This window comes from Astatotilapia calliptera, chromosome 4 (genome assembly GCF_900246225.1).
Source record: "Astatotilapia calliptera chromosome 4, fAstCal1.2, whole genome shotgun sequence".
In the NCBI taxonomy this organism is placed as follows: Eukaryota; Metazoa; Chordata; class Actinopteri; order Cichliformes; family Cichlidae; genus Astatotilapia; species Astatotilapia calliptera.
Window position 1 is genome coordinate 29799571 of NC_039305.1, and position 13311 is coordinate 29812881.

Genomic DNA, 13311 nt, shown 5'->3' on the forward strand with positions numbered 1-13311 from the left:
TCAAATATGCTTTCTTGCTGCTTTCACATCCAATGTTAAAAATCTGGGGAAAATAATTTCAAACACTTTATTTCAGGTTGTCCTGATGAGATCGCGACTTCCTGTGAACAACGACACTGTCACAACTTACAGAAAAATGAACAACCTCCACCAAGCTCTCTCTGAGGCACAAAGACTGAAGTCCGAGCCGAAGGCGAGCAAAACAAAAATAAGTAGATTTAAAACATACATGTAGGTATTTGAATACACACAACAGGTTATTGAAGCATTTAAACAGGAACAGTTAATGATAGGATTCGGTCAGAAAACAGGACTTTATGGTACTGCAGGTCACGAAGACGGAGCAACAGCAGAGGAAATTTTATCATACAACCAATTCACACCACCTTTAATGCCACATATTGACCCCAAAATGAACGTGGACCTGTGGCTCTTTAGTTACGCAGAGAGGAACATGAGGGGAACTCAACCAATGTTCACAGACAGAAAAGCAGCACGGAGAGTAGACAGCGGCTGCGGAGAACAGTTTTTGAACACGTGGTTCTCCAGCAGAGCACCAGCGCACCACCCTGCACCACCATGCTCCACCCTGCTCACAGAAAGGCTACGTTTGCAGGATTTGTACAATTGTTCTGAGGGTAGTGTAGCTTCTTTTTGAGCGTCAAAGTAGAAATTTGTGTTTGTGGTTTCTTTCTTTAGTCAAATTTAATTCCCCTGATAAGGTGCGAGATTTACTAAAAAGGATAGCATCAGCACAATCACCAAATAACGCCCATGGCAGCCATCTGCTGTGACTTTCTGGAAGGTACAACTTGAATCTTCTCACACCGCTGTCTGTCTGAGGGTTAAGACCTGGTTTTAGAGTTATGTTAGGTGTGAGATTTACTGTAGTTAATATGGTTAAAATTGGGGGTGAGACGCTGGGAGTGCATTAATGTCAATAACTGTCCTCACAAAGCCGACACAGAGCAGAGCTGAGGAGGAAAGGACGGGAGAGGAGAACACTGCAGCTACTCCGGTCAGCTGATGCTACATCTTTAATATAGTTAAGACACAATGATAAAACACAAGTGAAGGAATCCAAGACACATTTAAGCAAAACGAGAATCCCAACCTAACCATGAACACTGCACAACAGGAAACAATAAAATATAAACTGCGCCCTTCAACTACACAAACATGACGTACACAAACATCCATATCACAATGTGTAGTGAAACAGTACATTTTTAACTATGTTTGTATAAATGTTTTTCATGACAAAGCTGACAGAGCTGGTTGGTATAATAACATGAGAAGGACAGTTATTACAGATTTCTGTTCTTACTTCACTGAACCTAAAGCTGAACTCATTTTCTGACAGGTATGCAGGTACTAACAGAGACTGGTAGCACAGGTGGTCTGTTGGCTCTGTAGATGTAGATCACAGAGAGGCTTCAGAGTGAGATTAAGGCGTGGTTGGTGATCCCCCGTCAGTCAGTGTCTTGAAATGGACGGACAGAGCTTCTTCCTCTGGGTTTGGTGGGCGTCTGTACTCCTCCCTCGTCATCAGGTGTCCCAGCACCAATCCAAAGCACACCAACAGGATACCCAAGACGTTGGCCAGCACTCCCTCTGGGGTGAACTTAGAGTAGGTCGGCCTGGCCCCAAGGAAGCAAGGAGACATCATAAGTGGGTAAGGGCATAGTAAAATTTAAGGTTAGTTGAGATAAATCAGGAGCAGATGGTGGTTATTGAGAATTTGCAGACATGTGACCACAAACCATGTGATGTTAACTTGTCTGACATTCTGCACTTGTGACATTGTGGGATCAATGAATGTAGGTCACTCAGTGACCATCCCTCAACCAGCAGTTGTGAGGGAAAATTTAGTACTCCCCGACTTTACTGCGAGTGGTTGGTGGAGTTTGCTGGGAAATGATTGCTTAAGGATCACACAGACCTACAGACTGGTCAGTGATCAACCTGGCAACCACGTGTCACCAGGGAAAAACTTATTCCGGTTGGCAATGACCTTCTTCCGATTGCTTTGGTCACTATCATATTGCTGTGTTTGTAGTTAGAATGGAAATGACAAACTTGCATTTTGGAAAGTTTTGCTACCTCTTAGCATGTCATTAGCAAGTATTTACAGACAACGATTTTTAAAAATTGCTCACAACCTCAGCAGCCTGCTAGGAGGTCTTTGGTGTAGCGCCTTCTTTGCAACCAATTTCATGCAGCCAACAACCTCCAGGAACCACTACACATTTTCCTTAGCAACTGGTGATTGTACCATGTCCACCATGGTAGGCAACAAGAGCAGTGTGCGGATGTACTGGATTAGAGTGGTGGATTTCTTTTTATCAGAGCCATCTGACTTCTGAGATCCAAGCTGTAATCAGCGATGACCCTAACTAAAAAGGCCTTTACGCACCAGACTCATAATATCTGATATGAAGCCATTAAAACCGGCCATGTTATATTCCCTGGACAAATGTCCAGCTTTATATTTTCAGATCAAACCACTGGTGCTGACTATACAATAATGTGGAAATAATCAAATAAATGTAGTTACTTAAGCAAGAAATGATTTCAAAAAGAAATGACAAAAACACAACGACCTTCACAAGCCACTCGTGTGATGTCATATTGTCTGTGGTTTATGCCTAAAGAACATCACTAATGAAATGAAGAGGAGACGAGGGGGCAGATACTCGAGTACAGACATACATGATGTTGAAGAGGAGCGTCTCCGTGATGCCCAGCAGGCTGGTCCCTACGGACATTACCAGCAGAGCCAGGCCACAGAACACGTGGACAGGCAAGTATGAGGCTCGTAACCATGCCGACGCAACAGGAAACAGGAAGAACATCAAACCCATCACCCACTGGCAAAAATGGAGGGATAAAAAGTTTAGTGTTGTAATGTGTTACATTTGCTGCAGAGATTCAGTCTGTGTGTGTGTACCTGTAAGCAGAACAGGATTAGGGTAGTCATACCGCACCAGCTGTGTAGAGAGTACATGTCAGGAATCTTGGCTGCCCTGTGGTAGTCAAACACAGCCACAAAACCTGCACGCACGCATAGAGCAACATGTCAGACGGACACACACATGGTTATTTAAAAAAAAAAAACATCTGCAGCAGTCAGACGCCGGCTGATGTAGCTCCCTTACCTACAATACTCATGATGAGAGCGAGCAGGTGAATAATGCCGTGAAGCAGCTTTACGTTCTTCTTCGGCTCATTGTGAAACACTCTGTAGACCAGGATGGCTGGAGAGGCAGACAGACAGAGACATGGAGACAGAGGGAAGACTATAGAATCCATTAAGTGCATTTAACACTGATCAAACATTACACACATGTTAATTGCTGTTTGTTCTTTTTCAGACTTTTGTTTTTTCATCCAATGCAGTCTGAAACAGCAAAACATGATTCATACTCATATTTCATAACCTCAGGGTCGGTGGTTCGATCCCAGGCTGCCTCCTGGCTGCATGCCAAATATCCTTGGGCAAGATACTACTGGTGGTGGTCAGAGGGCCCAGTGGCGCCAGTGTCCGGCAGCCTCGCCTCTGTCAGTGCGCCCCAGGGCAGCTGTAGCTACAATGTAGCTGCCATGTGTGGACCCATTGTCCATCATTTTTAAAGGTGCCTGGCAGAATGTGACACGTTACTAATGGATGAAGATGTCTGCAATCAGTCTTTAACACGGTGCACGCCTGTAAGCTGTTTGCATTGACCACTGGGCAACAAAATTAGAAGACCATGTAAAGTATGGAAGGAATCACAAGTAAAAAGAAACAATTGTTATTTTGAGGTCTATCTTTACTTTGCTAGAAACATAATCTGTATTTTATTCAGAATTCAAGGCAACACAACTAAACAGCATGATTGTGTGTCACTTCCTGCAGTGACACCATTATTGGAGCTAACATTTGATTTTCTATAAAATAAAGCAATTACAGATTCCTTCCTTCATTCCTTCTATCCAGTATAAGGTCACAGTGGGGCTGGAGCTTATCTCAATGGTTATGGCTCCAGAGGCAGAGTACACCCAAAACAAACTGCCAGCCTGTTCCAGGGTACCAGATACAGACAGACAATCTGTCAAGCTCACAGCCACACACTAATTTAGAATGAACAATCACACGACCCCCTATAAGCAAGCATTTGGCAACAGTGGGAAGGAAAAACTCCTTTTTAACAGGAAGAAACCTCCAGCAGAACCAGAGTCAGGACGGTCCAGCTGGAAGTGAGGGGACACTGTGGTAAAAGGTCAGCATTAATACTGTGCAGCAACTGAGCCTCCAGCTCTACCACACACACTCTCTAATTGTTCTCAGCATAAATCCTTCATTCACCCACCTGAGCCAACAGCTTTGTTTAATTTCCACTTCACAGCGTCACAGAGATTTAAGCCACCTCATGGGGGTGCAAGATACTCAAAAGAACCCAATATTAAAGGCGAAGGAGGGGGGCATGAGCTGAAGTGTAACAGCATTAGTGTGGACATGTGTTTGTTTCTGTGTGAGGAACACCCCCAGGAGGTTTCCATTTCACATCAAGATCCTTCCTCAATCTCATTCTAATGTCCAGTTAACCTTTGTTTTTATTGCTCTAATGCAATCTAGCACTGAACCAGTTGAGCTAATGTGGTTACTCTCATTAGAACGGTACCCAGGGCTGCGGACACAAAGCAAAGTCTGCTGCAGCATGAGCAGGTGGCAGCAATACGTCAAAAACAGTGACGGTGTGTCCAAAACAAATCAAGTTGAGCTGGATGACTGACGGCACCATCAAAAGGGAAAATCTGCATTAAAAAGAAACTGAACACGGGAATTGGAAAGAATGGCCTAACCAAGCTGCTATATAGTGTCATTTAGAAACAATGAATGAATGAATACATTTAGACGTATTAATGGCTTGTGTGGCACAGTAATTGCTGGTGGGCAGTCTCTCCACATCATGTTCACATACCAAGCGTCTGGATCAAATGAACATGTGACATCTGAAGTTCAAGTCAGATTTGACAAAATTCCTACAATTTTTATGCTGTTTAAGTATTTAGGTCACCTCACAAAACATTTGTGTGTGACAGAGCAACTTCACCTCAGCTGTCATTTGCACTTCCTTTAATCTGGCTGTGTGGATGTGTATGTCGTGTGGGCGTGTCATCCAACTGTCTTAATGTGTGGGGTCAAGTGTGTTCTGCATTTTTCACTGTTGTAACGTTGTATTGTGGTGATCTGAGTTCAGTCTTGAATGATGTTCATCGTGCTGTTGCAGAGTGACTAAGACTAAAGCTACATGAAGACTACATACAAAAGCATGCAGTGCTGTGCAGACATCTTAAGCCACTCTTCATTTTCTTATATTTTCCGTTTTCAGCAGTCAGACTTTCATTATGTTTTTCTTAAGTCTTCTTGAGCAGAAACTCTTCCAGCTTTCTGAAGGTCTTACATTGACTGCATTTTCACCCATTTTCAGTCCAGTCCTTGTACCTGACCGTTTGAAGAGGAATGTTTTTTGGTTTTTTGAGCCACTTAACACTGGCCTAAAAAAAAAAATCAACAATACAGTGTGACAGATATAGAATAATATTCCTGCACCAACAAGGTGATTTCCCGAGTTACTAGCAGTAACCCAAGTTTCTGGCAATCCGTCCAAGGATTTCTTTTTGACACCCAATGGCCGTCAGGATGGTGTCGACTAGCCTGTAGAGGTCAGTGTGTCCCATCATGGGGATGCCTCCCCACACCATCACTGACCCACCACCAGAGATGTCAGTCTGAACAATGCTAAAGGCCGCATCCCATTCTCCAGAGCTTCTCCAGGGTCACGTGTGTCACTCAAGGTGAACATGCTCTCAATGGTGGACCGGCCAGTTCTGGTATTTGATGGCATACAGGGCTCTACGGTACCAGACGGTTCTACCCTCATAAAGTCTGTTTATGATTTTTTTGGGTCAGAAACATTCACACCAGTGGTCTGCTGGAGTTCATTTTGTCGCTCTGGTAGTGCACACCTTGTTCCTCCTTGCACAAAGGAACAGATACTAGTCCCAGTGATGGATTGAGGGCCTTCTACCACCCTGTCCAGCTCTCCTACAGTAAATGCCTGTCCCCCAGAACCTCCTTGTGGCAGTGTTGGGCAGCTGATGATATACTCTGATTAAAAAGTGTTGCTTTATTTTTTTTTGTAGAGCCTCATCCTTTTGTTTTCATCGAGTTATAACTAGCTACATTTGTGCATAAAGGATGACAAAAGGCAGAGTAAATACATGAAAAAGCTGAGTCAAAAATATTATTTCACTTTCATCTAACAAACTAACTTCCTTCTTAATGTCAGGTATCAAATTAACTGGTAATCTGGTAATTAGCATGAAGGTCAATTGCAACTAACCTGAACTCTAACACAAGAATATTTGATTTTGTTTATACAATTTTGACAGTCAGGGTGCAAATAACATAATAATTCCAACTGACACATTTTAAAACTGGTGGAGTGCAGCTAGCAGCGGTTAGCTCAATATATCCAGCACAGGGAGGCTACAGCATGAACAAACAAGAAGACCCAGTTCTGAGAAATACCATAATTGGACAAGAGAATTTAAAGACCAATAGAGTGGAGGCCCTCTGCTGTCAGTGAAAAATATGCTGTTGTTTGCTGACTGGTGCTTTTTTTGTGCCACTTTTCCCTTTAGAGTCATCCTGTCAAACCTTTACTGGATGCATGACAAAAACACACACGCAAGCTGTTTACATTCATTCAGTGATGCAAACCATTCCCCCTTTCCTCTGTTTGTCTCAGTCCTGCTGGGTCAGGTTAGGGAGGATTGATGGGTGTCTGGCCAGTGTTAGCTTAATGTAACAAGTCAGCAAAACAGTGGCTTGAGGCTACGATGCACTGGTGCACACTCATAAGCTCAGACACACACACACCAACAGTCCTACTAATTTAGAGCAGCCATTTTCTGTTGAGCATTTTGCAAGGAAAAAAAGAGAGAGGAACAATCACTGACTGCAAGTTTTTCAAATTATTCTAACATTTTCAGCTGAGCTCTGGCTAACTGGTCAGCTGGACAGCACTTTGATATTTCAGCAAGAACTCTCTGCTCTGCTTCTATAAAGCATTTATGGTGCTCAATGGAAACAAGCCCACGATTGGGAGCAGGGCTGGCTTGTGTTTTAGCCACATGCTCAATAAACAAATATCAGTATCAGCTACGAGATGTTACATTTTAAATTAAGTCGCCTATTTCTACCCCAGGTGGTGCAAGTTAAGAGTTTAACTTGAATAACATTGAAACACTTACCAAAATGCTCAACTTGTTTTAAATTGAACATGATGTCTTTGTTTGATTTCATGTTGATTCTGGGTTTTGTGTGTGTGTGTGTGTGTGTGTGTGTGTGTGTGTGTGTGTGTGTGTGTGTGTGTGTGTGTGTGTGTGTGTGTTAGCACTTGTTTGCATTAATAACCTCCTGTCTCTATCTTTATTCTTCGTACAATGTGTTCTGTTCAATAAATCTTTTATAGATGATACAGATGATATTTCATGACTTCCCTGGATTATTGCTTAACACTAACATTAGGGATCTAAAATGTTTGACAGTAGCACGGTCGGTATGTCTGCTGGAAAAAAACCAAATACATAATAAACAAACATTTTATATCAATTTTATTTTATTTATGCAGAGTAAATTTGCAAAAGCAGTCGCCTCAGGTACTTTATCTTGTAAGGTAGAAACCCGACAACAATACAGAGAAATCCTCAACAATCAGCCGACCCCTTTTGAACAAGCACTTGGCCACAGTGGGAAAGAAAAGCTCCCTTTTAACAGGAAGAAACTTCCAGCAGAGCCAGGCTCAGGGAGGGGCGGCGATCTAGCCTGACCTGATGGGGAGTGATGGGTGAGGAAAGTAAAGCCTTTTTTTAACAATGAAAAAAGTATAATACAATCACAGAGATGCATCACTCAGTTTGAGCCACATCCTGATTAGGCTGAGGTTCTACCTGTACACTCATTGATCAGTGTGGACTCACCATCTCCATGCAGAAAGACCAGGCCCAGCACCATACACAGAGGGTGGATGTTAAACTCCTGCTTTGAGCCATTCCAGGCAAAACCTCCACGGAAGTGACCCATCCACACACCGGTTAGCACCACCGATGCCAAACCCAGCACCTGGGACACTCCCACCAGCCCCGCAAACGCAGCGCGACTACGACGGGGGGCAGAGTCCTCCATGATCTGAGAGACAGGAACAGAGCAGTTAGAACCGATGCCTTAGGCTGCACCATTTGCTGAATAAAATCAAAGTAAATTCAATTAGAAGGATGGGTTAGACAAAGATAAACACAGAGCATCAACAAAGTACCTCATAAACATTATTTTTCATCATGTCACATTATAAAGAGTTTGACTTATTTGAGCTTTTGAGAGGAAAGAAAGCTAAAAGAACTCATATTTGCTTCAGGAAATTTTGCAGTACGAGAAAATCTGTACCCATGAAACATAACATCAGCCAACATCACTCCTGCATTTGTATTCCATCTTTAGGGTCTGTCTTTCACCAGCCAGTGTCAAAGACTGGGCAGTGAAAAGACTCACCAAGGGGCCGTCTACCATGCTAAAAGGATTTAGCTGAACAGTCTTCCATCTATAAAAAGAAATATAAATATCTAAAAACAGATATACTGAATGCCCTCTGTGACTGATTCAGGATTCAGGCCTGCTAGAACATAAAATCAGGCTCTAAACCCTTCATACACTGGTAACAAAAAGCACTACACATACATCATGACATGTCTGTTATCGTGTGCTAATATCCGGCAACGACACTCTTCTCATTCCTTACAATAAGGAATGAGAAGAGTTATGGGTTAGTTTCAGTTTCTTGGGTAGGTTTTTCATAAGATGCCGTATTAGTGTATAAAATAAGCATAGAGCATGTCAATTACATTAACATGCAAGTACAACATGCACTCTGATCAGGCATAACATTAGGTCTGATCATGCCTATTGTGTTGGTCCCATTTTGCTGCCAAAGCAGCCCTGACCCACTAAAGCATGGACCAAGTAGTTAGCAACAGATCCTTTAGACTTGGAAGTTGCGAGGTGGGGCTTCCAGAGACTGGAATTGTTTGTCCAGCGCGTCCCACAGATATTCACTTTGTGGAAGGGCATATTTTCCTGCTGAGAGAAGCTACAGCCATCAAGGAATACCGTTACCATGAAAGGGTGTTCATGGTCAACGCAATGCAACAATGAACCTCCATTTAGCAGCAATAACAAGGTTAAAAAAAAGGTTTACTGCTGCTAAAGGAGACCGTTCTTGCTCTCTGAACTTCCAGTTTCTTAATGGATGTCCACCAGGGGAAGGAAATCACCTGCTGTGCTCTACTTTGTCACTGATAGTCGGTTGTTTATGGCCATTCCAGGCTCTGGTTGCCTGAATTAATGAATTTGCTATCCTGACATAGATCTGTTATCCTTTGCTCTCATGTTAGTAGTCGCATTAGTCAAAATAGCTGTTGGTCCCAAGTTTAATTATTCTCAACTCTGAGGCAAGCGATTAAAGGAACAGCCAATGGGAATGCAGAACACTGTTGATTGACATAGGACAGCGAATAGGCAACAGGTGTTCTTCTTCTGTTTCACAGGAAGTAGTTTGCCTGGAAGTTTAGAAAATGTTGTTCTGGTGCCAGCACTTATTTCACCCATAGTCACTTGAACGTCATTGACTTTCTATGGTCTCTGCTCACCTTGTGGTTGTTGCTCTTAACCTCTCACTGAAATTCTGCTAAACATCAGCTGGACAAGCCTAAATCCTGATGCCACTGCCACCGTGCTTCTTCTTTGGGTTGATGTTTTCATGCTGTTAGGCATTCCCTAATGTGCGTCTAAGAAATGCATTAAAAGGTATAAAAATAGCATAAAATGGAATAACCTATTTGTAATGGCTCCTTCATGTACTTACACGTCTTTGGCTCTGAACTGCGCTAAACTACTGACGCATAAAAGGAGCAAAAAGTCTGTTTCGTTTCACAACAGGATCTTAAAGTTCCTGATGTCACTGTTACAGAACAGAATCACCATGGCACGAACACAGCCAGCACCACACTGGCTTGAAGCGGAAGATTTAAAAATAAAAACACACAGGAGCCCGTGTGTGCTGTGTTTTATCATGTTTCATATCAACCCAAAAGGCACAAGGTATCAATGACGCTCCCAATGCATAACAGGAAGTGTGTCACAGCTGTTACATGAGGACTGGAGCACAGAACAGCCGAATCCAACGGATTTCCACGACTGCAGCTCAAACTCCATTATCAGCTCCTCTTTGTTACAATTCACCTTCCACGCACACGGCGCGCGCGCACACACACGGGAAGAATGACAGCAAGTCAAACAGTCGTGTTCACGCTCCCACGGTGCGCTGTTACCTGTGGGATCAACGGGACTCTCCAGCCTGCTTTAGCTGTGTCTGAGTTATGTTCACAGTGACTGTGGAAAGGCACAGAGCATAAGGTTGACAGGAAGCGTGGAGTACTTACTGCGCTCCACGGTCTGCTCGGCTGTAGCGAGGAAGTCCTGCAGAGTGGACTTTACAGATCCGCCTTCCTCCTCCTCCCCTGCCTGCCACCGGGCTCAAGTGCGCCTGTGTGTGGGTGTGTGTGTTTGTTTTGGGTGGCCTTATTAGACCAAAAAAAAAAAAAGCCCACGTGACTTTAGGACGGCGATGAGCAGTGGAAAGCATACTTATGTTTATATATGTATGTGATCGTGTTAATAATATTAATATTATTATGAGGATGATGATATGGGGATCAAACTCTGATGTACACACAGCTCACACAGAGGATTCCAAGAAAAATGAATCATGAAAATGAGATTTTACGTGATAAAACGTCACGACAGCGTCAAGGGAGGGGTGGGAGGGGGTTGTCTGCGTGGACTTATGACTAACAGCTTCGATGTAAAGGTTTGTTGCCTTGACAACGCTGGAGTGGGAAAGATGGAGGTGGGTGCGTGAGCGAGAAGAAGAGGAGGAGGAAGATGGGAGCGCTCGTCTTTGAATGAGAGCAGCTCGTTAGTGGAGACGCAGACAGTCATAGCCACCAGTGCTTTTAAAGGCACTACCCACTCGTGTGGATTCTCAGTTTGCGTTACCTTCCAGAAAGCAAGTTTCACTCAGAGTAATGAAGACAATGGACGCAGGGGCGGAAGGGGGCGGGGGTGTTGATGTGGCACAGTAATCGGAAAAATTCACCAGTGTATCGCTGTAAATGTATAACTATGAAACACTATCGATGAAATATGTTGGGTTAATAGATGGAAGCAGCACTACATCTTATTATTAGCTCTAGCCCTATTAAGTCACCATTAAACCTTCTTTTTTATGTTTACAGAATTCTGGTGGGTCTGTGCACATTAAAATCATTATAATTCATTGAATTATCAGATGCTTTTGTTTGTTTAAAAAAAAATTTCTGATAGAATTTCCCAACTTCTTAAAACAATCACGGATACAGATCTACGTTCTGCGCATCATTTCCTGCATTCTCTTAAACCTTTAAGCATCAATATGTGCATGACAGCAGAAATATATTTATTCCAGTAAAGGAAAGCACACACACACACACACACACACACACACACACAAGAAAAGCAAATCATGCAGGTAATAACATCAGCTACAATATAACAGTGAGGCTCTGTGGCACTCTGTGTCGCTGTCAAATTTTTCCTGTTAGCTGTTGTTGGACGGCTGTGGCTCAGGAGCAAATGCTGCTGTTTCAATGTGATCATGAGTCATTGCTCTTGTCTTGTAAATTTTATCAGGAGTGAATATACGTTCTTGATAAACATCAGGAAAAGAGATTGAAATTTACTTCAAAGAGCCGAGCGTCACTCTGAAGCCTTATCCGTGTTGTCAGTTGTCAGTTGGGAAAAGTGTCAACCTGTGGAGCTGCTGAAGTACAGTTTTACTCATGAAAAAAAAGGTTTAACATAGCTTTGATTTTTAGTAGTCATCTTCATCTCCTCAGTGTTACTGAGGCTGACTGAAGACAAGAAGGTCAGGCCAATAAATCCTTAGGATTAGTCACCACCAACGCTCCTAAACTTCATAAATAGTAGACTAATAGAATAGGAGACTTTGTACTCAGACTAAAAAAACCCAACATTATATGTTCTAATAATTTCCTGCAAAAATCACAGCATGATTTTGCTGTGTTGTTTTTTTTTTTTTTAACACAGTAATATTCTGTAAATAACAATGCATTCTGGGAGCTTGTGGCTGTTTGGCCTTTAAATCACAATTACAAGCTCCACTGTAAATTTCACATTTACAGATGCACTCATTTCTAGTGGACTTGGACAAGCAGAAAAAAGGGTGAAAAAACAAAAACTATCGATTGAAGTGCACTTAAAAATACTGCGTTTACTCCTAAAATGTAGTAAAAGTACTGCGTTATTGCAATCACAGTAACATCCCTGCACTCTGCCTTCTTCTCCTCTTGAGGGCGCTGCTGTCTCCGATAATTCACCTTGTGATCGTGTGTTTAATGAGCAGCAGCCAAATCCTTGATGGTGTTGATCTTGGGGTTCTGGGGAGTTGTTAAGGGACAACAACAGATGACAGAAAATATACATCCTCCACGACGAGGTCTAATATCTGCATATACTCAATATTATCCAAACGTCCAGCTGCACTGCAACACAGGATGTGTTAAACTCACATGTTTCTCAGGTGTGTGTGTGCCTAAAGCCTTACGCTGTCACCTTTTTTTAGAAGAAGGAAAGAGAACAGTTTGTCAAGGATATCTTCATTAATGTCAGAAATGGGTGGCTACAGCCCTGTGTGTGTGTGTGTGTGTGTGTGTGTGTGTGTGTGTGTGTGTGTGTGTGTGTGTGTGTGTGTGTGTGCGCGCTCTCTTTTTCAGTCTGACATTTCTGATTTCTCCTGTGACTCACTGGAGGCTGACTCACCACTGCTCCTTTTGCGTAAGTGTGTGTGTGTGTGTGTGTGTGTGTGTGTGTGTGTGTGTGTGTGTGTGTGTGTGTGTGTGTGTGTGTGCGCGCGCGCCACATATTGACATGCTGTTTATTAATCTGTCCTCAACAGCCTCACAGCCTCCATCCCCTTCCTTTCTTTTCATCTTTTAATGTCTTCTAACTTTTAATGACACCCATGTGCCCAGTTCTCCCCCTCTTCTTTCACTCTAATAATAAAGTCTCTTTGACCCTCCTTCAGTATGAATAGATTTTTTCTTTTTTTCCTACAGCTGTGGGTTTGAACCTGTCACATTTCTATTACT

The 13311-nt window shown here is 42.8% G+C and overlaps 1 protein-coding gene across 1 annotated transcript; it reads right to left on the reverse strand.

Annotated features, from left to right (window-relative positions):
• Window positions 1-53: 53 nt before the first annotated feature.
• Window positions 54-10670, reverse strand: cyb561 (cytochrome b561). The gene is made up of 6 exons (XM_026166028.1): window positions 10546-10670; window positions 8032-8239; window positions 3159-3257; window positions 2951-3054; window positions 2713-2870; window positions 54-1640 (listed from the first exon to the last, which is right to left on the reverse strand). The coding sequence occupies exons 2-6, from the start codon at window positions 8234-8236 to the stop codon at window positions 1448-1450; spliced, it is 759 nt and encodes a 252-aa protein (XP_026021813.1). The 5' UTR covers window positions 8237-8239; window positions 10546-10670; the 3' UTR covers window positions 54-1447.
• Window positions 10671-13311: the final 2641 nt, after the last annotated feature.

Bases quoted from the DNA above. Each gene is read 5' to 3' on its own strand.
- cyb561 (XM_026166028.1), bottom strand. From the start codon at position 8,236: ATGGAGGACTCTGCCCCCCGTCGTAGTCGCGCTGCGTTTGCGGGGCTG. The intron at 3,258-8,031 runs GTGAGTCCACAC...CTGCCTCTCCAG, and splicing joins GGTCTTTCTGCATGGAGATG to CCATCCTGGTCTACAGAGTG. The intron at 2,871-2,950 runs GTACACACACAC...CATTTTTGCCAG, and splicing joins TAATCCTGTTCTGCTTACAG to TGGGTGATGGGTTTGATGTT.